The sequence below is a fragment of the Lycorma delicatula genome, chromosome 3 (assembly GCF_047948215.1).
Source record: "Lycorma delicatula isolate Av1 chromosome 3, ASM4794821v1, whole genome shotgun sequence".
NCBI classification, from domain to species: Eukaryota; Metazoa; Arthropoda; class Insecta; order Hemiptera; family Fulgoridae; genus Lycorma; species Lycorma delicatula.
This window is the reverse complement of record NC_134457.1, coordinates 227,188,540-227,211,667: the sequence shown is the minus strand read 5'-3', so window position 1 is coordinate 227,211,667 and position 23,128 is coordinate 227,188,540. Positions and strand designations below refer to the sequence as shown.

At 29.8% G+C, this 23,128-nt stretch overlaps 1 protein-coding gene across 1 annotated transcript in view; it reads right to left on the bottom strand.

The window, feature by feature from the left end:
- LOC142321324 (uncharacterized) overlaps positions 1 to 23,128 on the bottom strand; it is a 153,540-nt gene that overhangs the window by 39,483 nt on the left and 90,929 nt on the right. The window contains exon 2 of the mRNA XM_075359316.1: positions 21,880 to 21,925. Within this exon, the coding sequence (XP_075215431.1) occupies positions 21,880 to 21,919 (40 nt within the window). The 5' untranslated portion in view covers positions 21,920 to 21,925. The remainder of the gene's footprint in view (positions 1 to 21,879; positions 21,926 to 23,128) is intronic.

Genomic DNA, 23,128 nt, shown 5'->3' with positions numbered 1-23,128 from the left:
AGGTCACAAAAACAACTTCTTAAACCTCTTCCAGGAATTAATAAACTAGAACAAAACTAGGCGTAGTATTTTAACCCTTGAAGAATTTTAAATAAAAAATCAATCTCAGTTATTTCTCTCATAAGCTGAAAAAAAATTACAAAATTAAGACTCCATCGAACATCACCCGGATAGAGACATTGAAATCGTCGAAAGCTATATCGAATCAAGAATTGAAATTGCCTTACATACTCTCAATCCTAACTACAGTTCAGTCATGCTCTCTGTTTATTTTTGGAATAAAATAACTTGTTCGAATATCTAAACACATAACCTTTTGTTTATAGATATATCTATTATATAGTATGTGTACGTTCATAAGTTACACACACATTAGCGGTCAGTCCGTTTTCTCATTACGTACTAGGTCTGTGAGAAAAGTAATGAGATTGGTAACACTGCGAGCGATCTGGCAACGCTGTGATAACCGGTCTCAACTAGACCGGTTTGTTCATCCCTTCCACATGCTCAGAACGAATTTCAACTCCGTTCAGCCAACACATTATTTTTGACAGCGCCATCAGTAAAGTTGTTTTTTTTTGTGTTACGAAAATGGAGCATCGGAATTTAGAGCAAAGTTGTGCATCAAGTTTTGTGTTAAACTTGGGGAATCCGCGAGTGTGACCTTTGAAAATTTGAAACAGGCCTATGGGGAACATTGCTTATCAAAAGCACAAGTTTTTCGCTGGCACAATTCATTTTTGGAAGGCTGACAACACGTTGAAGATCAGCCTCGATCAGGAGACCTTCGACTTCAAAATCTGACGAAAACGTCGAACGTGTGAGGGTTCTTGTTAGATCAGACCGTCGTTTAACAATAAGAATGATGAGTGAATAGTTAAATTTAAACGCTTTCACCGTGCATCAAATTTTGACAAACGATTTGGACATGCGAAAGGTTTGTGTGAAATTGGTGCCGAAAAACCTCACAACGCATGATTGTCCTCACAGAAGGACAATCGAAGAAACGTGTGCGTTGATCTTCTTGAGAGGATTGACAATGACCAAGTATTCTTCAATCGTGTGAACACAGGTGAGTACGATCTTGAAACAAAGCGGCAAAGCGAAGAGTAGCACACTCCGTCATCTCCTCGTCCGAAAAAATGTCGAATGAGCAAATCAAAGATCAAAACCGTGCTGATTTGCTTTTTTGACAGAAGGGGTATCGTGCATTAAGAATTTGTTCCTGCAGGACCAACTGTCAACCAAGGGTTTTACAAAGATGTCCTTGAAAGGCTCAGGAAAAAAATGATTCGCGTGAGATCAGACATTGCAGACAAGTGAATGCTTCATCATAAAAATGCCCTGTGTCACACGGCCATTTCCATCAGGGAATTTTTTACTTCAAAACGCATTCCTACGGTTCCTCAACCGCCCTATTCACCTGATTTGAGTCCTTGTGACTTTTTCCTTTTCTCGAAATTGAAACATGTCTTTGAGGGATGTCATTTTGAAACTCTGGAGAACATTCAAAATACTGTAACCGACCAGTTAAAAGCCCTACCAGTTGAAGCTTTCCTGCGTTGCTACCAGGGAACAACGATTCCGCCGATGTATAGCTGCCAAAGGGAACTACTTTGAAGGGGATAATATTGTTTGAAAAAAATAAAAACTTTGGTAAGTAAAAAGTCAATATCATTACTTTTCTCACACATCTCGTATATATACACAAAATAAATATAAAGATATTTTTTTAATGATTCATTTCATACACGCAAGACTAACAAATACCTCTGAATTACAAAAAGATCTCCATTATCTAATAAAAGGTATTTGTTTTTTATTTAATAGAAGGTTTAACTATTACAAAAACCTATCCTAATTAATTCCAAGAGTAAATGAGAAAAATATTATTCTCCACCACTCATTTTTATTTATTTGTTAACTGTAAGTAAACACCCTATATTTTCAGCAACGTACAAAAAAGTTGTAATTTATATGTTAAAATATCAACATAGAAATTCTTTTCTTTTCTGTTAAGATTTTCAACCGATTAAGCGAAGAAGCCTGAAAAGATCAATGAGAGAAAACTTTGGCTATCCGTCACCAAAAGTTTTAATTTTTTTTTTATTATTATTATTATTCAAGGGATCAGGGTAATTTTAAAAGGATATCTTTATGAAACCGTTAAGTTTTACCAGACTCCCGAAGGTAGAAACGTTTTTTTATAAAGATGTACCAGTGAATGTCACTGAAGGTCCAATGAGTTTTAGAAATAAAATTTCCAATATAAATTTTTGTTTTAAGGGCAAGGCAAATTTCTTTGACACGTTTAAACTTTTTACATTTTCCTTTAAACACAATATATTTTAAAAAAGAAAACTTAAAATTTTTAGTAATATTTTAATATTCCCTGTGTTAATAAAGAAAATTTCAGGGGCATTTACAAGAGTATACCCTTATAAAACTTATTGAAAAGGTCTTTTTTGATGCCAGGCTTTAATGTTAATTTCAGAAAAATCATATTTATTATCTATTTTTATAACATTAATCGTATTACTGAGAAGGATTATCAAGTATATTGAAATCAGAAGGAAGTAGATTGATGGATAAAAAATTATTTCGATGTCTCTTGGAAAAAAGTAAACGTTTAAATAGGGAAGGAATTTTTAAAATCGGTTCAGTTTTTTCCGAGATTATCTTGGTCAAATTATCTGTATCTCCTTATAAAATAGTATAGATATCTTTCTTTCTTTTTTTTTATTCTATCCATAAAAAAGTAAATGAATGAACGGCGTAAATCTTACGTTAAAATAATCCTGACTATAAGATATGTCTTAGTTTTATTGTCGTTACATAGTTGCAAATCTGTGTAAAACACACCTACAGAAAATTATATACATGTGGAAGAGAAAATTTCTCTATTTCCTTTTCCTACAAAAACAAAAAAATATTTGATAAAATTATTGTAATTTAAACTCCTTCTAGAAAGTAATATCAGAAGATTTTATTTATACGAATCGTTAACCGATTTAAGTAATTCATCGTTAAATTCATCTGTACTGAAGAAAAAACCATTATTTGTTCCATTAAGCCTAAGTAGCGCGTGAATTTTTTAATACTTTTTAATCTCTTCAACTGCTAAGCTATTTCCCTATTATTAATTTTTTTTTTTTTTATTAAATTATTATGTTCAAGCAGATTTTATTATTTAATTAACACAATCGATTTTTTTCAAAAGATAAAAATTGAAATGACAAAAAAATATATTTATTAAAATGCTTTGTCAAGGGTCCTAAAGCGGGACACTTAATTTTTTTTGAGAGTGAGATAGATTAGAGGAGCCGTTTTATCCGTTAGAGGTTTTAGCTGTTAGCCTTATTTTCAGCCGTCGGAACAGAAAGATTATCGCCGGCAGGACACATTCGATTCCAACCTCCGATATTTCACTCTAAAGGAGCAGTGGCCTTGTAGGTCCCACCAGAATCCTCAGAATGATGAATTTAATCCATCTTATACCGCACTGAACCGAAAAAGGAGAAGAATAAGGGAAGGTAATGATAGTAAAAAAAGGAGAATCTATGCGTGGATAAATCATAGGCTGAAGGCCCTCTCCAGATAACAGTGCTCATCCCTTCAACTCTCTTCATTCGTTTGGAAGATCGAAGTATTATTACCCAGAATAGGAGGAGATCACTACTGATTAACGGATTTACTTTATCAGTTTAAATATATACTGCCTCAAAAACCGTTTTTCAGAAATTAAATAAGCCGAAATAATACATCTTTTCAAAGAAATTACCTCGCTAACGTCAGAAATTATGAGCGCGTGTTTTTATCTAACAGATCAATAAAGCGTTTATCGGAACGGTTCCATTGAAGGTTGCCGATGCAACATATCTTTATATATATAAAATCAAAATGTCTAAGCTTAACGTGACCGTTTTCAAATATATTTGTTTCTACAAATTATATCTGAAAACCCAAGAAACGCTGTACCGATCAAAACATTCCTTTATTGAAATTTTAAGACCATTTAAAGCGTACAATTTTGCAGATATTCTCATTACTGGATGATCAGTAAAGCATAAAAAGAGAAGTTGCTTTTCAGAGCGTAATTTTTCGAATAGTAATATTTCAAGTCGTTGAATAAGTTACGTTCTGTAAAAGATAGCTAAATCGTTTCAGCAGATTCAATTATAGAAAAGATTGAATTTTATTTTTGAGTATCGTTTACTAAAAGCGGTTAAACTGTTCTCAAAATATAAATTATTTAATAAAAAATTATGTTATATTCAATTGATGTAATCGGTTTGAAGAGCGCTACTTATAAACTGTTAATAAAATCAAGAGCTTTTTAAGATAACTTTTACTTACATGATATTTTTGCAGTCCATACAAAATTAAAACGAAAAAAATGTCTGTTTAAATTTCTTACTTCATTACGTTTTATTCCCATTATATTGATCTGCACCGGTTTTTACTGCTTGTACGGGATTACGCACGCACAACACAACCTGTTTTATTAACGTTATTTGAAGAATGAACTTTGAAAATTAATAGGGGAAGTTTTTAAGATTAAAATTTTATCAATACCTGTTATGTTTTATTCGAAATATTAACCGACTGGTCGCCATTGTTAACGAAAAATATTTTTTTGACTCGGAACGAATGTTAAAAAGAGATAATATGATAAAAAATTAAACCCACCTCGATTTTTACGAAAGAATTTTTTTTATTTTACACTCTCATATTCCCAAACAAATTTCAAGCTACAAAAATTTAAAAAATGTTGATGAACAATTTTTACCGAAATTTTTTTGTTAATTCCAAACGTCGATTTCTTATTCCAAAGCCCTTGTGGAGATAATTTTATGATTTGCATAAAATTTTAAACGTCTGTAAGAAGAATTATTTTACATTTTAACTGAGGGTTCCCTTTCGGCTAATAAATAAGGTATGGTATTCGGTAAAATCATGGTGATTCTGCTTGTATATTTATAACATACATAAATACATATATATATATATATATTTATATAAAATTCACAGATGAAAATTCACCCACCGTAAAACGTACCGATCCGATATTTCGCTAAATACGCTCAAACCTCTGCGCTAGCACAGCTGTAAAGTTTAATTTATGAACACTAAAAAGTAGAAAATCAAAAATATATTAAAAAAATTGTTAAAAACCACTATTAAATTAAACTCACTAAAATGTAAAAAATAATTTTAGGACGGTGTTACGTTTTCACCCCCTCTTGCCATCGGCTGCTGAAACCTAGCGGAGGCTAGGGTGCCCACAACAAACTATGATTACCAGATCATCACGCCACCCTACGTCACAAGCTGCTCCCTCGAGCACTGTACGTCTTCTAACCAGTCTGCTGTCATACCTGACCCAAGGCGGTCGCGTCCGGATGGACTCTCTCAATTCTTGTTCGGATGAACTTTGTTTGACATTTTATTTAGCTTATGTTTGCTATCTTTAACGTTAAGTTATAAGTTACAAGTGTTATGTTATAAAATAATTTTAAACCGCCAAGACGGCGTACAATTTAACAATCCTTCAGTAATCAACAAGGTGTTGTCTTCATTCATCACCTATGAACACATACAGTCCACCCTCGCTCTAAAATCTACCGTAACGCTGTTGAAAAAAGGCGTCCCGTTGACGTCAAAACAGACGGTATCTCAGAATGAATTTGACAAGATTTGATGGTGATGTGTAAGATTATATAAAAAGTGATTGAATTACAAATTTGATGTTTTTGCCAATTGTTTGTTATGCGTAATGAATGGCCTAAAGAGTGGGGTGCAAACACGCATAAGAAAAAACTGGCAAAAACATCAAATTTTTAATTTGAAGCTATGACTTTTACGTAATATTATATATCACTATCAAAGCTTGTTGTCAAATCCATTCTGAGATACAGTCAAATTATTTGTTACATTTTAGTGCGTTTAATTTAAGAGTGGGGTTTTAATTTTTTTTACGTATTTTTTTTTTATTTATGTGATTGTTTTTCTTCATAAAATAATGAACTTTAACCAAAAAGTAGGCCCCGTTATATACCGATCACTAGCGGAAAATCCCAATTCATTAGTATCAATCTCTAGAGTTAAATTCCTAATTTAACTTTCGTTATATCAATTATCATCATTCAAAAAAAAAAATATTTTTATACAAGCGGTAATCAGTTTTGGATACCTAATAATCCCATTTAGAGACGCCGCCCGCCAGGACAACTCGCACGGAGAGCCTAGCTGTGGAGGAGTGCGGTAGGCTAGTTAATACGCACTACAGATAGTTAATACATAAAACAAAAAATTGCCTGGTTTTTAAACAAAACAAATTTGTTTATTTATGGCGTTTAAAAAGATTTTTTTTGATTTTTCTAAAAAGTGAAGTAACTTTTTATTTAAGAATTATTATTTTTTTTTAATCTATAAATAATTATTTGGCGACGAAGTTGTATCCACTGAAGGTAATTGTTTAACAATAAAATATGCATTTAGTTTAAAATTTTATTTTTATTATATTTTTTAACGCTTAAACCGTTTTCCTTTCACGATTTTAAAAACTTATTAAACATATCCGTATTTACTTTGTGTGTAATTCCTTTAAATGACTACATTTAATGGAATGTGATTGTTATCTTGGTTTCAATTTTATTTATTTTATAAATATCTGAAATAACATTACTTATTTATCCAACGACGTGTTGAGAATGAGTCTGTGGTCTATCGCAGTGTGACGTATCGTATTAATTAAAAATGCGATTCCGTACTAAAGGTATTGTGTGAGTCAGTGAATTTAACTCTTAATTAATCGCTTAATAATAATAGAAAAAATTTAAAAAAAGATGGTAATAAGGGAAAAATATTTAATTTTCAACTAAATTTTTCGTTGAACTAAGAAATTTCATAGTTCTTGTGAAACACTTAAAAAATAAAATACTATTAACTACCTTAAAACTAATCTTTTCCTTTTTCGAACCGACAGTGTTAAATACATAGGTAATTTTTAAATGAATAGCTATTTCACTCAAGAATGATTGTTTCGATTCGTTCATTTCGGTAAGTTATATAAGAAAGTGTGTACATCAATTAAAAGTAGCCTATGCGAGAAAAAGTTTAATAATTCAGAACATCTGGTATCGAGTTTAAAAAAATCTCTTGTGATAACTTCTGTAGAGAGGGGAAAATGTAATGATCGCATTATAAACAGACTTTAATATGGCTTCTATGGACTCCAGCTAATTATTTTTACGAAAGATACTACACATCGATCGAACTGGAGTAAAATATTTGCTCGCACTTTTATTTTCAGATATCACTTCATCCAAAAGAAATTGTTTTGTTTATCTTCATTTATGTAAATATGTTCTGTTAGCTTGTCAAATCGTAGAATACTAGTAAAGCATTCTTTTAAATAACTCATACCTATCAAAATAGCTACGACAATACTTGAAAAACTACTGATACCTTGTAACTGTTTGGAAACGCTCAGATCGGAGGAGGACGTTCTAAAAAATATCTCAATTAGGCAGCTCGTATTAATAGAACACATTTTTTGATTCTTCGTTTTTGGTAGTTAGGTTATGAACTAGTTGAAATTTTTTTTTTTTGTCTTCAGTCATTTGACTGGTTTGATGCAGCTCTCCAAAATTCCCTATCTAGTGCTAGTCGTTTCATTTCAGTATACCCTCTACATCCTACATCCCTAACAATTTGTTTTACATATTCCAAACGTGGCCTGCCTACACAATTTTTCCCTTCTACCTGTCCTTCCAATATTAAAGCGACTATTCCAGGATGCCTTAGTATGTGGCTTATAAGTCTGTCTCTTCTTTTAACTATATTTTTCCAAACGCTTCTTTCTTCATCTATTTGCCGCAATACCTCTTCTTTTATCACTTTATCCAGCCATCTGATTTTTAACATTCTCCTATAGCACCGCATTTCAAAAGCTTCTAATCTTTTCTTCTCAGATACTCCGATCGTCCAAGTTTCACTTCCGTATAAAGCGATACTCCAAACATATACTTTCAAAAATCTTTTCCTGACATTTTAATTAATTTTTGATGTAAACAAATTATATTTCTTACTGAAAACTCGTTTCGCTTTGCCGAATAGCTTGTGCTATTCGGCATTTTATATCGCTCCTGCTTCGTCCATCTTTAGTAATTCTACTTCCCAAATAACAAAATTCTTCTACCTCCATAATCTTTTCTCCTTTTATTTTCACATTCAGCGGTCCATCTTTGCTATTTCTACTACATTTCATTACTTTTGTTTTGTTCTTGTTTATTTTCATCCGATAGTTCATCTTTGAAATACAATTTCCTTAATCAACGGAAAAGTTATTGAAGAATAAAATACATCTCGATTTTTTATCATTTTTATGAAACAAGTTATTAAGCTCCAAACTCTTCGGGAATATTATAACGCGTCAAATAATAAATGTTTATATTCATTAAATTCTAAAACATTTAAAGCAAACCGTCTGTATTCGGGAATAATTTTTTTTATCAACACGTTAATTTTTAAGAGGTAATAATCATTCCATTTTTTATCGATAGCTTTATTTGTTTAAAAAAGAGTTTTCGTTCGGTAAATAAAAACTTAACATTTTAATTTCACCGTAGGTCCTGTATTTAATCCTATTTCACGCTTAAGACGTGTAGTATTATTTCTTAATTATTTTAAGCGTTTAAATTTTAATATTTTAAGAACGACAAATGAAATAAAAATATTGCAAACATCTTAAAGCGTGAAATAAATGTAAATTCAGGCGCAACATCTATTTAAACAAATTTTTATATTAAAATATAACAGCTTAAAAATTTTAAATTGCTACCAAATATCCGTTACCGTAGTTTCCGCTAATATAAACTCGGTTAACAATAGAGTAAAACTATTTATACTACCTCCATATCGAAATTTAAAAGTGTACATCGAATTTATAATTTTTTTATAGAATTTATCTACTGTTACAATCTTTTTTATGTCAATAAAGAATACAGGATGTAATACGGATGTAATATGTAATAAAGTTAAAGTATTTTACGATATAAAAAGGCATAATCCATGTAATCCACTTGTTTAACTTCACGGATAGAATATAATACTTGCAAAAACATGTAATAACCATGCTTTACGTGAATACCGACACAAGAGTAGTCAACGCATGGGTCTCAGAAGACCATATAAATGCACTTTGTGAGTTTAAGTGAAAGTTTTCAAATTATTGCTTAACCTGGATACAAACTTAATAAAATAGTACATATAAATTTTTGTAGAAAGAAACATACTAAATTGAAAAAAATATATTTTACAAAATTAAACCGATTTAAAAAAAAAAATATTTATAAAAATTTTAATTTAATTTTTTAGAAATTTAGTTTAGGGGGTATGAACATTACTTTTAATCCATAATATCTTTTTGTAACGTTGTTCTTTATTTTAATTCGGGGATAGAAATTTGTTTAAATATTTAAATCCTGACAGATTAAAAAAAAAGCGAAAATCCCAGATATACTGTACAATTGGTGATTTTTTAAAGTTTTTATCCGTGAATCATAAAATATTTTATATGTATATCAAATTCGATTTGCAATTTATGTCAGAAAAATACATTCCAGAAAAAGAAAAATTGATTGAATGTTTTTTTTTTTTTTATTATCTTTGATCTCTGTGAATACAATTTTAAATAGTCTTATATAACATGCGTTAACTAATATGTTTTACAGCTCGTGTAAACTATGAAACAAGCGTAGAAGCACAGCGAATCGCTTAAATGTGCATCGCTGCCGGCCTACTAGCTGTTCCGTAAAATACACACACTCATTCTGAATTTTAAAATGATAAACAACATCCTACTATCACGTTTGTGCAATTTATTATTTCTTTTATACTTATTACCTTACTATAATTACCTCTGTATCTTTAATTAAACATTGCACATCACACACACACATATATTTAAATATCACTTTTCCCGCACTCAGTTAATAAAAAGTTATCGACCGTGTTGGTGAAATTTCTTGGCATTTGTGTAAAACATAAAATTTAACACCTCCCCGTTAATAAAGTCGAATACTACCCTTAATCTTATAAACCGTTATTAACTTAACCGAAGAAAAATTATTAAAACTTTGTATAAAAATGAATTAAATCAATAAAAATACATTTGAAAATTAGAAAACGCTTAACGCTCAAATACGGTCTTAAAAACTCCGCAGCTAGGGCGGGTTACTTTGACAGGCGGCGTCTCGGAATACGATTATTAGGTGTCCAAAATTAATTCCCTCTAGTGTAAAAGTTTTTTTTTTTTTTGAATGATGAAAATCGGTATAACGAAAGTTAAGTTAGAAATTTAACTCTATAAAGTGATACTAACGAATCGGGATTTTCCGCTAGTGATCGGTACATACCGGTGCCTACTTTTTGGTTATAGTTCATTATTTTATGAAGAAAAACAATCGCATAAATAAATTAAAAAACATGTAAAAAATCTTTAAAACACCACTCTTGAATTAAACGTACTAAAAGGTAAAAAATCATTTTAAGACGGTATCTCAAATTGGATTTGTCAACAAGCTTTGATGGTGATAGGTAAGATTATGTGAAAATCATAGCTTCAAATTAAAAATCTAATGTTTTTTCTAGATTTTCTTATGCGCGTTTGCATCCCACTGACAGGCCATTCATCACGCATAAGAAATAATTGGAAAGAACATCGAATTTTTAATTCGAAGCTATGATTTTTACATAATCTTACATATCACCATCAAAGCTTGTAGTCAAATTCATTCTTTGATACCGTTCCAAAATTATTTTTTTACATTTTAGTGTGTTTAATTTAACAGTGGTATTTTAAAAAACTTTTTTACATATTTTTTATTTTTTACTTTTTAATGCATTTAATAAATAAGTGTTTTTTAAAACTTTTTATATATTTTTTTAATTTTCTGCTTTTTAGTCTTCATAAATTTATACTTCACAACTGCGCTAACGCACAGGTTTGAGGGTATTTAGCGAAAAATCGGATCGATACGTTTTACGGTAGGTGAGTGAAATCAAAACGTAGGACTGAACGATTTAATTTCCAGATAATCAAGATCCGGTCGATCAAGAGTGTACCCGTTGCATTACACAGTTAGCGTTCGATCTGCTGATACATAAGCCGTTTGAATCGTGAAAATCGGACGAGCGGTTACCGAGATATTATAGTAGCATTCCATCGCACCTCCCTCCCAGCCACCGAACGGCGCCCCGGAGGTACTTGAAAATATTATCATCCGACGGGTACCACTGAGAGCGGATAGGATTTTGTGGAAGGGGTCGAAAAAATTTTCAGAGCGCTAGAACTGACCGTTTTCGAGATATTTGTGATTTTCGTCCGAAAATAAGAATCGGAATTCCGGACCGGATCCGGACTTCCGAATTCGATTAAAAAGTACTAAATTTATCCAAAAGTCGATATATATATATCGATATATAATACTGTAACAAGTATACACCTGACCACCACGAGAAATGTACTAACGAATCGGGATTTTCCGCCAGTGATCGGTACATTCCGGTGCTAAGCTAAGGGGGATGCACACACAAACACACATACAAATACCGTTTAGTACGGTAGGATATTTTTAACCCAATTTTTTATGACTTCCTAAGCATAGTAGTAGTACAAATAGCCAAATAATAATAATTTGGGAGCAATATTTATAGTGAGGGAGTCAATCAAAGTTTAAAAATATCGATTTATTGAATTTTTTAAAATTTTTTTATTTTCTTTTCATTTTTAATACTAATAATAGTATAATAAAATTTTAAATTTCATCATAATTCACCCCCACTCCCATAAACAATCTTAGGTTACATTTTATTGGTTGTACATTTTTCACTGTATTTTTTTTTCAGTTTCTTCCATTTAACATAGTAAACGTAGAAAAATAAAAAAAAAATTTGTTATGAGCTGATTTTCTGGGGGGGGGGGGGGGAGCAGAAAAAGTAAAAAAAATAACCATATGTAAAATTTTTTCATAAATCATTCATTATTTTTCCACTATATAAGAATAAATAACCAACGTCAGAAAAGTATAACAACTTTGTTGTAATTATATGTGCATTCTCTTACTCATCTTAAAAAACAGACAGACCGTTTTTTGTAGGTTTTTTTTTAATAACTACACAGCATGAAATAGCTAATTCTGCTATTTATTATAAAAGTAGTTCGTAACTAGAAAACCTTTACTCCAAAAATTTCAAAACTGAATGAAAATTATTAAAAAATAGTTGGTTATTAAATATTTTAGAATTTTTTTTTCTCAAGCATAAAAACTCTACTTATGTTAAAATTAATCAGACAAGAATACATTTATTTAGTTATACTTCAATCTACTGAAAATAGACTGTTATAAGAAACGAAACTGCTTAAATTAATAGAAAAATGAACGGGAAATAAATAATACTAATGTCGATTTGTTACCGGTATTATCAAGGAGTTATGAAACTACAAACTCTAAGGGAAAAATATAGACGCTTAGTTTAAATATCAGAATAAAACACAAATGAACGAAAAAACATAATTGGAAATTTATTTGAAGCGATTATAATTTGCAAATATCCTAAAATTTAATCGTTGCTGGATAAAACAGAAAACAGATGTGACATTTTTTCTTTCGAATTAATATTTATTATTATGGCATTTAAAAGGAGATTGTAGTCGTTAAAAGATATGGTTCAATGATTTTTATTCTTTTTACTTACGAAATAATTTAAAAATTATTTTTAGCGATAACATCGTGACATAATCTTAAACCTTTGAACGTAACAATCTTTTGTAAGAAATTTTCCTTAAGCGATTCTGAGTTTGAATATTTCCCCGTTTTAAAAATGTATTTATAAAACAGTCTAAACACTCATTAATTTGTGTATCTGAAAAATTAATGACTCTTCACAAAATTCAATTAGAAATCTACAAACGTAAGATATTCATATCTACGAAAAAAAGTTGGGAGTTGTACTGCAGAACGTTCCTGAAATTTGTACTACCCCGTTGTTTTTTTTGTATTTTCTATGAGCTTCTATTTTTGGAGATAAGAAATAATTTCTATACGCTGAAAATCAGTGTATTTTTTGACCTTTATTGTCTACTAAATTTTTTGCTTCAGTTTTATAACATACTTATACATTAATGAAAATCTGACGAAGGATTATAAATTTACAATAAATTTTGAAAATTAAATAATATAGCGATACATATTTTAAATCGACAACATTTCAAATAGGATACCCAATTTTTTTCAATTACGGTTTCTCAATAAAATAGAGTAAGTAAAAATGTATGCTATTATTTAAAATTTGAATTATTTTCGGATCGCAATAATATAATTCATTTTATTCCCCCTTCCACTTCTCAGACCCCATAACAATTTTTCCCGATTACAGTTTTTTAATTTAATATAAAAAGAAAGATTAAACACAAACATAAAATTTCAACCATTTTTTATTCAAAATAATCTTTATTTTAAATTCTCTTTTATCTTCACCAAATTTTTCTACTCATATAAAAATCATTATTTTCGGAAAAAATGAGTCTCCCAGATTTTATCGTTTTGAGATACCATGAATCCAAAAATCTAAAATCTTGGTTACAAAATTCAATATGTACAAACGCGCATGTATTTGTCTGTGTCTGTTTGTATTGAGTAGTATTTGATTTTATCAGTTTAACCTACGATCATACACGATTTGGTGTGTTGAGTTATTTATTAGGAAAATTAATTTTTTTTTAATTCTTTTTTAATAATGCTTTATTTACAATCAGTTGTCTGAATAATGAAACTATAAGTAAATTGTAAAGGGTAATAATGACGTGAAAAGGAGGCATCCAGTAATACGTTCCAAACCAACCGGGTTGGTCTAGTGGTGAACGCGTCTTCCCAAATCAGCTGATTTGGAATTCGAGAGTTCCAGCGTTCAAATCCTAGTAAAGCCAGCTATTTTTACACGGACTTGAATACTAGATCGTGGATACCGGTGTTCTTTGGTGGTTGGGTTTCAATTAACCACACATCTCAGGTACGGTCGAACTGAGAATATATAAGACTACACTTCATTCACACTCATACATATCATCCTCATTCATCCTCTGAAGTATTATCTAAACGGTAGTTACCGGAGGCTAAACAGGAAAAAGAAAGAAGTAATACGTTCCAAAACAATATAAAGGTTTAAACACAGTATAGCGCAATAAAGTGTATGATGAATAAAAATATAATTAAACGTAACAAAGTACGCAGAATTCTAATATAACTGTTAAGAACAACAAACTTAAACGGTAATATAACATAGTGTTGCGACGACGACGGGACGCCCTTAGTTAACAGCGTTGCGGTAGATTTTAGAGCGAGGGTGGACTGTATGTGTTCATAGGTGTTGAATGAAGATAACACCTTGTTGATTACTGAAGGATTGTTAAATTGTACGCCGTCTTGGCGGTTTAAAATAATTTTTTAACATAACACTTGTAACTTATAATTTACCGTTAAAGATAGCAAACATAAACTAAATAAAATTTAAAGTAATGTTCATCCGAACAAGAATTGAGAGTCCATCCGGACGCGGCCGCCTTGGATTAGGCGACATCCAGTCGTTTTCATTGAGGAACAGTAAAGCTTCAACAGAGAGCGACTTGCAATTTATAGAGTAATTTTTCGTATGACAAATGTTATTATTTCGAGCGTTATTATTTTAAATAAATCACGTTATTTAAGACATAGATATAGTGTTCTAGAAAATTAAATTTATAAGAAAAGTTTATTTTTATAGTTAATATTTAAGTTATAAAAACAAATAAAAATGATATTTTTATGTTCTCCAGTTGCTTGATAAAAGATTTTATTTTTGTAGCAGCGTTATCTACGCTGTATAATTAAAGTTATAACTGAAGGTAATTGTTATGATATGATATACTTTACGTTATGTTTTCATTCCCTATAGAACTAAAGCAAAGTTTTCGCTTCAATTGTTTTTTTTTTAATTTCAGTTTTTGTATCTCTACTCTACCGTTAACTGAGAATAATACAAGAATAATTTACCTGTTTTGGTTACAAGAATACTTTAGTTTTCGAAACTAAATGAACTAATTTTAATTAGGTATACGTACCAATTTGCAACGATTGAAATTTTAGCACCTCAATTAACTTTAAATATTCATACTTTTCCACTACTTTAGAAAAACTATATTATTTTGTATCTATTCACTCAATACCAGTTTAAAACAAAATAATAAGTTAAAAATTAAATTCTATCCCCTTTTTGTAAAACCTTTTGTAATACGCAAAATCAGTATGCAAATTAAAAAATAAAAATCAATACGATGAAATTATATAGAATAGAATTGTATACAATTATGGCAAAAGTTTGTAGTAAAATTTCAAACCGAGTTCCTACGACGATCTTGCAAGGCAGTATTTCTTGAGATTTACAAGCTTTGATGAATTATAGAGAAATGTTTTTGGAAGACGATAATTAAAATAAATAAAAATCTGAAACTACGTATTTACGAGCGTAACAAATTAATTAAAAATTTAATCTGTAAACATGATTAAGTAAGTTTTTGAACTGAGAAAAGGAAAAGTAAATTAAAACCAAAATTACGTGAAAATTTCACTATCAGAGACATTTAAATCTCATTTTTAGTAAATATTTACTACTAAATAGTTTTATAATCATGATCTATAATTCAATGAAATGTGGTTAGCGGTGTTTCTTACTGTAGGAAATAAATTAATTTGTTTTCCTCAAATTTTTCTTTTAAGTGTGAAGTTATCTAAATTAATACTTTCATGTTAAAACACCCAAGATAGATTTTTCATGATTTTTATCATAATTGTGCTCGTGTTAAATAATTATGCTGCATAAAACAATCAAGAAGTCATAATATAACATTTTTATTTTATTTAACTTTTTTTTACGCTTTCTCTGTCGGCTAATTATAGGTTTCTTACTTATTTATAGAGATACTGTGGTAATTATAATTTTTATTCTCGCATAATTTTATTTAATTCATTGTTTTATCTTTAAAATTGTACGATTAGAGATCTACGGAACTAACACTAATATTTTTGGTTTTCTAAATTATGGGCTGCGATATCGATTATTTCTCAGATTATAAATCATTAAAAAATAATTTGATCGGTTAATCTGTTCGTAAAATATTTCTGCAAACATTAATAAAAAGTATTTAATAGATTTTTACCAACCAAAGCTGCTGACAGTGTAGGTAAACCTTCCCGAATTTCGGAAGAGCTAAATAAACTTTCAGATTTAGGGAAAGTTAGATAACTTTCCCTCACTAATTCCATTGAATTCCAGAAGATTTTAAGATCGGAAGGGTTTTATTTAGAGCTAAGTTTAAAAACAAAAGAATATATTATTACGAAGTATTATTCAATTTTATCGAATACAAAAGTGAACCTTGCTATCCCCTCCAGACGTAGAGTAAGCCAAGGTTCACTTTCGTTCCAAGGAAATACCGTTCCTTAATACAACTATTTTAATAACGGTAATTCTCCACGATTTAAAATTAAAATTTTCCGGCTCATCAGACACACAGCTACATCTTGACTTTATCTGATTACGATTAATTAAGATTATCGATAAAATTTTAAGGAAGAAAAAATTCAATAACCGTGATATCATTGAAGCCGTGATGAGTAGAGAAGCAACGAAAGGATTTCTTTTAAAGTGAGATTAAGGAGGAGTAATAAAGACAAGAATAAAAGTGAATTGTAATCAAGGAAAAGGAAATTTAAAAATAATCGAATATAGATTTTGATTAAGTTATAAATAAAACATCTAGAAACAATTTATGAATCGCAGTCGAACCATCTTTACAAACATTTATACTACTGTAGATTATCGAGAACATAAACCTACTTCTATGTGGAATATAAATACGTGCCAAAATAAGGAGTTATTAGCCCTTTTTTACCGTCGACTAATGGTATATGGTTTTTCCGATACGACTTCTAAAAATCAAAATTTATAAAATTACGAAAGTATTTTTTTTTACTTTTAATGCAATTTTTTAAAATAATTTTTATTATTTCAAAGATTATTACATTTGTCCGTCTTTAACTTCACTCAAATTTGCTATTTAGGACACTGGTCGCTAAACTGTTTCGAGGCTCAGTAGCCGTTTGTGGCACAGACATTCGGTCTTATGCTTTAGGGCGACCGAATGGGGTGGTGGCGGGAGAAATGCCAAGCAAACCAATTAACTCAAATTTCCGTTAATTTCAAACAAAAAAAATGTAATTCTCGCTATTAGCTGCCTAATAACTATTCATTTTTTTATGTTTCTCGCCGAATTTGGGTAATGATTTTTAATTTATCGAACAATTTCTAATTAATATCTGTTTCAGCCAAAAATTATTTTTTTTAAAAACCGGTACGTTCACAGTGTTAAGCTAAAGAAAAACCAATCGACAAGCAGTAATTTTTGAATGAAAATGAATAGGCATTTTCCATTTTCTCTATTGTACCCCTACAAAAAAAACCTAGGCTGACACACCACCAATAACGAGTGGCCTTGCTGAATAAGGTACCGATGATTGATACTCATCGACTGATGAGTATCAATCAGTCGGCTGGAGCCGGGTGAATGCAGTAATACATTGTTCCCCGTGCTTGAAATCATGTCGATCTCGAACCTGTTTGTCCTAGACAAAACTCCGTTATTCTAGGTAGAGCCCAATGGAATCGGGAAGGATTAATTCACATGATCTTTTTAGGTGCTGAATACGTTTAGGGCGTTTGGTCTGGAGGCGGATTCAGTAATAAAATCAGGACCAAGCGGGTGACATCAAGATGGGTTGACAGATCTCTATAACCTAGGTGCAGGCTCATTTATGGTTCTTTTACCGTTCTATCCTCGGCGTGAAACCTCGTTAGGGCGCGCATTCTATATGATCTGAAGTATATAAAATATTTTGCGGGATATTTCATTTAGTTGATTTTCTTCTTACTTACTGTTGTATAGAAATACAGTTACTGAAAATAAAGGGAAAAATTGATAATCTTACTCAATATTAAGTAATTTAGCTGTTAATCCATACGATAAGTACGTATTATTTTTTTTTACGGTATTATTGTAAATGAAAAGGGGATTTGTAGACCTATATTAATGTACCTCGGTTCAACATCTTTTAGTAAACGATTTTTTAGCCGATTTCTATTTTTAAATTGTTTATATTTGAAGAATATTTTTATTTTAAATGATCTATAATAAACTGTTCTTATTTTTTATCTCCTTCCGCCTGACATTTTGTGTAATCTGCCTTTAAACCACGACTGTCACGATTCATTGATTATCGATCTAAAATAGTAAATACTATAAATAAATAGTTTGTTTTGACTCTCTCCACGCTCCGGTACTACGCTTTAAAATTACTGACCATTTAATTAAGCTTTTACACTCTTCAGCGATTCCAGATCACAAGGCCAGTCAGTCGGTGAGTAAATTGTAAGAAAAGTACGCCGTTATAAATAATCAGTAATGTGATACACAACTCGCATCCTTTTTTTTATAAACTATTAATATGCTGAATACATCTGCGGAATGCGATTAGTTATTCATGATTTCATTACTCTTTATTTATTATTACTTCTTTCTTTCGTTTTCTCTTTGTGCTAGTTAGAAAAAATTTTTTCTTCGTAAATATATATTTATAAAATATAGCCGTTTACCTTACATTTGTTTTGTTTTTTATATTTATTATAAATTACGACGTACATTAAAAAGGATGTAATATAAATTCTAATATCATTAATTCAGATAAAAAATTGAAACCGTATTAATATGTCTTTAATTACCATGTATGTGTACATTTATCTCATTTCAATTTTCATTCAATTTAAATTGCATAAAATCACGCAATTTCATTTATAAGCGTTTATGATATCTTGATGTAATTATTTTAATATATATATATATATATATATATATATATTTAAGGACTGTATATGGATATTTTTAAGGACCCAAAATATGTTTAATTTAATCCAATATTTAATATCATATCTCATAAAATATTAATTTTTCATTTCCTTGCATTATTCCTTTCGCGTAAAAATTTCGCGTTTTATGTATATATATGCACGTAAAACAATAGTTTTATTTTTAGATTTACCTCTTAGTAATTATACACTAACCCTTCCAAAAGCATAAAAAAAATGGATGATTTTAATTATTGTTCTTTAAATTTCTCTAAGACGTCATACATTCGAAATTTACTCGCTCTTGAATTTACGATTTATTCTAAACAAGTTGTTGGTGTTTTGTTTTTCTAATTTGGTGCCGACTCCTAAAAGTCGCCAATTTAAATTTAGTTGTAGTTTTTTTTTAATTTTAATTTTTTAACAACTTCTTTTCAAGAGGTTGAAATTTAAACGAGAGATTGAAAAAGTTCATTTTTACATTTTAGTGCATATTTTTTAAATTGATTCTAGTTTGGTGTTAATTAGTTTATTAAACGTCTTTAGCTTTATTCATATTTGAAATATTCTTAAGCCAAAAAGAAACATCGCCAAGACATGAAATAATCGAGAATTCTATTTCTTAATAAAGCTAAAAAGATTAGTTCACAAAAACGACGTTAATTATCTACAAAACATAAACTAAGGCTTTTTTGAATTTGAAAGTGTATATATTATTTTTTATCATAATTTTTCGAATTCGAATTGAAGTATCTTCAAATCGTCTACATGAAAATTTTACAATTTAAAAGATTTTCCGTGATTTGCTACATCTCAACCCCGGCTAGGGGAAGACACCCGGCTTATGACGCTTCCAATCACCCCCCTTCCTAGCCCTGATGGGCTTTAACGGGAGTCGTCTTTTGCCCTCTAACCTTTTACATTTCACAGTAATAAACTGGGCCTCGTTGGGATGCCACCGATGTAAATGCCTCGATAGACATTTGCATCGGTGATTTTTGAACTCGGCTCTTGCCTTCGCTGTAGGCCTCGTCCGTCTTTATTTGTTACAGTGGTATCCGCTCAGTTTCTCCCAAATCTTTCATTAGCGCGTTTTAAAATAAAAAAATTTAAAAAATGCGAATCCCAATATACAAGCTACTAAACCAGACTTAATGATCCGTTACCCTCTAGTAGCCATCTACATTAATGGTTTTTAGTTCATTAGATAAATACTTCCCCGCGTCGTATAACTTTATAAATGGACGAAATAATATTCAGTAAAAATAGGTAGTATATAATCAGTCGATCTGGTGAAATGCGTGAAGGTGATACTTGCAAGGCTGAATATCAACTACATTTCGATGGATTCAGCAAGGAGTATGTAATAATGAATAATAAAAATATGTGTGCTCAGTAAATATACGGGAAACAACTTTACTACTTACTTTTCTCAATAATCCTGCAATAGGCTTCTTTTTACTTTTGAGACTTACTGTACAAACTTCGGGAATGATGTGGGGTGTTTTATTTTAGGTTACCTTCAACCATCCCTTTACGATTACGATATTTAACGTATACACATAGGGTGCAAAATCGTTAGTTAACATCGTGGTATTTCTAAATAAAGTTACTCCATTATCCTGAAGAATGTGGGCGAGTAGGAAACCCCTACGTGAAAAAGTAAGGAAACATTCTTTGATAGAATTCTTTTTCTCGTTATATATTTCAGTTGTTGATAGATCTTTGTTCCTTACTATTCACCCCTTTTCCTTATCCTTTATTTCTTCTTTCCCGGGGGTTATTCTGTGGATCTTGGCTAGATACTCACTGGATTTATTCTGAAAATGTAAGGATTTGTAGAGTTACTGTAGAATCTTTGATATTCGGATTATAAAGGTGATACTACGTACGTAACTGATCAGGAACTTTCTTTCTAATTTCTGATAGCACAAAAATCCATAACCTAATGAGATTATGGTTGAGGTGCTTACCGGATAAAATAGAACCTCCCAATCATTTATAATGTGTATGTATCGAAACAAATATAAAATCAAAGATATGCCTCTACATGCATACGCACAGTATTTTTTAATTAAAATTTTATTCTTTTTTTTTTATTATTTAACCTCAGAATATCAAGAAACATTCAAATCCGAGATGGGATAATTTTATTTAATAATAGTAATATTTTTTGATTATATGTGTGTTGTAGCACCCAGGAAAGTAAACAAATTATATATCACTTGTTAAATAATTTTCAAAAGTGAAACGAAAACAAAAGAAAACTTTTATAAAAGATTTATAATATATTCTGTTTATGCTGTACTTTAATATAGATACAAAAATATACAACACTATAATTTTAATAACGATGTACAGGATCGATTTGTAGAAAAAAAAACTTTTGAAATAACTTCATTTGATTATTATATATATATATTTTTTTTATTTAGATGTACTCATTCACTCTGCCAATTATGAGGTTAAAAATATTTTTTTGCAGTTTTAGAAAGTAAGCAAATCATTTTATCACCTGAAAGTAACAGTGACCTTTAAGATGTTTCAAATACACATATGTTTTGTAAGATTTTTTATCACGTTTTCATTGAATATACATTACTCTATATGAAGTATACTGTGTATAAAGTAATTTATTATAAAAAAATATTTGCATCGAACCGATTTATTTTTAGATATAAGATTGCACACTCAATCTGACCTTCTTCATCTGATAATGATTATTATTTTCCCTATATTTTTATTTCGTGTTATAAAAAAATTAATTTCATACGGTACACCATATAATTATATTAAAATAATATCTAAAAAAAACAAATTAACGAAAAAACAGATGTTATTCTCCTGAGATAATTAGTTCAATAAAAATGAATGACTTACTTAGAATCAGAACGTATATGAACTGCGGTAACCAGTCCATCTCCACCTGGAAAAAAATTAAAACTCGTTAAAAACATATTAAATCATCCGCTTATAATAATATGTTTATAATTACGCGAAATCTGGGTCCTAGGCCCTCTAATTCTGGAAGCGAAAATACACAAGAAATATAAAAAGTTTTACGGTAAAAAAAAAGTAGTAAAAAATGTATGCCAAAAAATGCAATAAATTAAATAAAAAAACGTATTCAAATTTTCTTTAGATTTTGATTATTACAAATCAGTGCCAAATTAAAAATATTTTAAAATTGACTGACTTATTTGGTGCCAAATTCAAAAAATAAATGTTAATTTAAAGAATTGAACAAGAATTAATTATTATTATTTATTTCGGTCATTCCGTGTATTTCGATACTTAAATTAAAACTTGGATAATTACAATTCAGTTTCTCAGCCTTCATATTCTCCGTGAGTAAATATATACATCTTATAAAGACTTGTTAATGTAATTTTTAAATCCCGTTTTCCAAAAATCATATTTTTCTATATTTATGAATCATTATATTAGGCGCCACTGAAGATAAAAAATTTAATTTTTTTGTCATTATTCTACGTGTATATATCTTTCAAGACATCTAGAATTATGAAAAAATGTTAACAATTAACCGTTAAAAAAATAACAATTCCTAACAAAATTGGAAAAAACTTTTTAATATTTTTTATTTATATTTCATTTGGGAGGTGGTTTATAGTTATAATTCTTGATGCATCTAGTTTACTTAAGATAGCAGAAAAATTTTGAAGCCTGTAGCATTGGTAATGCCTGAGATAATGGGTCTTCAACATAGCTAAAATTAACATGCAAAGGATAGGCGATTACGACTGTCCTTAAAGAATATTCTTTAAAATTATATTTATTGATTAATCATTAAATCAAATCTATTAGAAAAAAAAAATCTATTAGTAGAAAAAAATTTTTAAACAATTTTAATGATCTTGCTGAAGTTTCCCAACACTTATAACGGGGTTAAAAGTACTTTTCCCAGTATTAAATTACAAAATTAATTTTTGTACCTTACTTATTTAGTTATTTATTTACTAATTTCCTTAACCGACAATTTTTTTTAATTTTAAAGTAAATGGTTAAAGAAGTAAATAATTTTTTTAAATTAATATCTTGATTCCAAATCCAAAAAGGGGCATATTAATTTTTGTTTTATTTTAATGGAGAGAGTATTTTGATTCGGTAG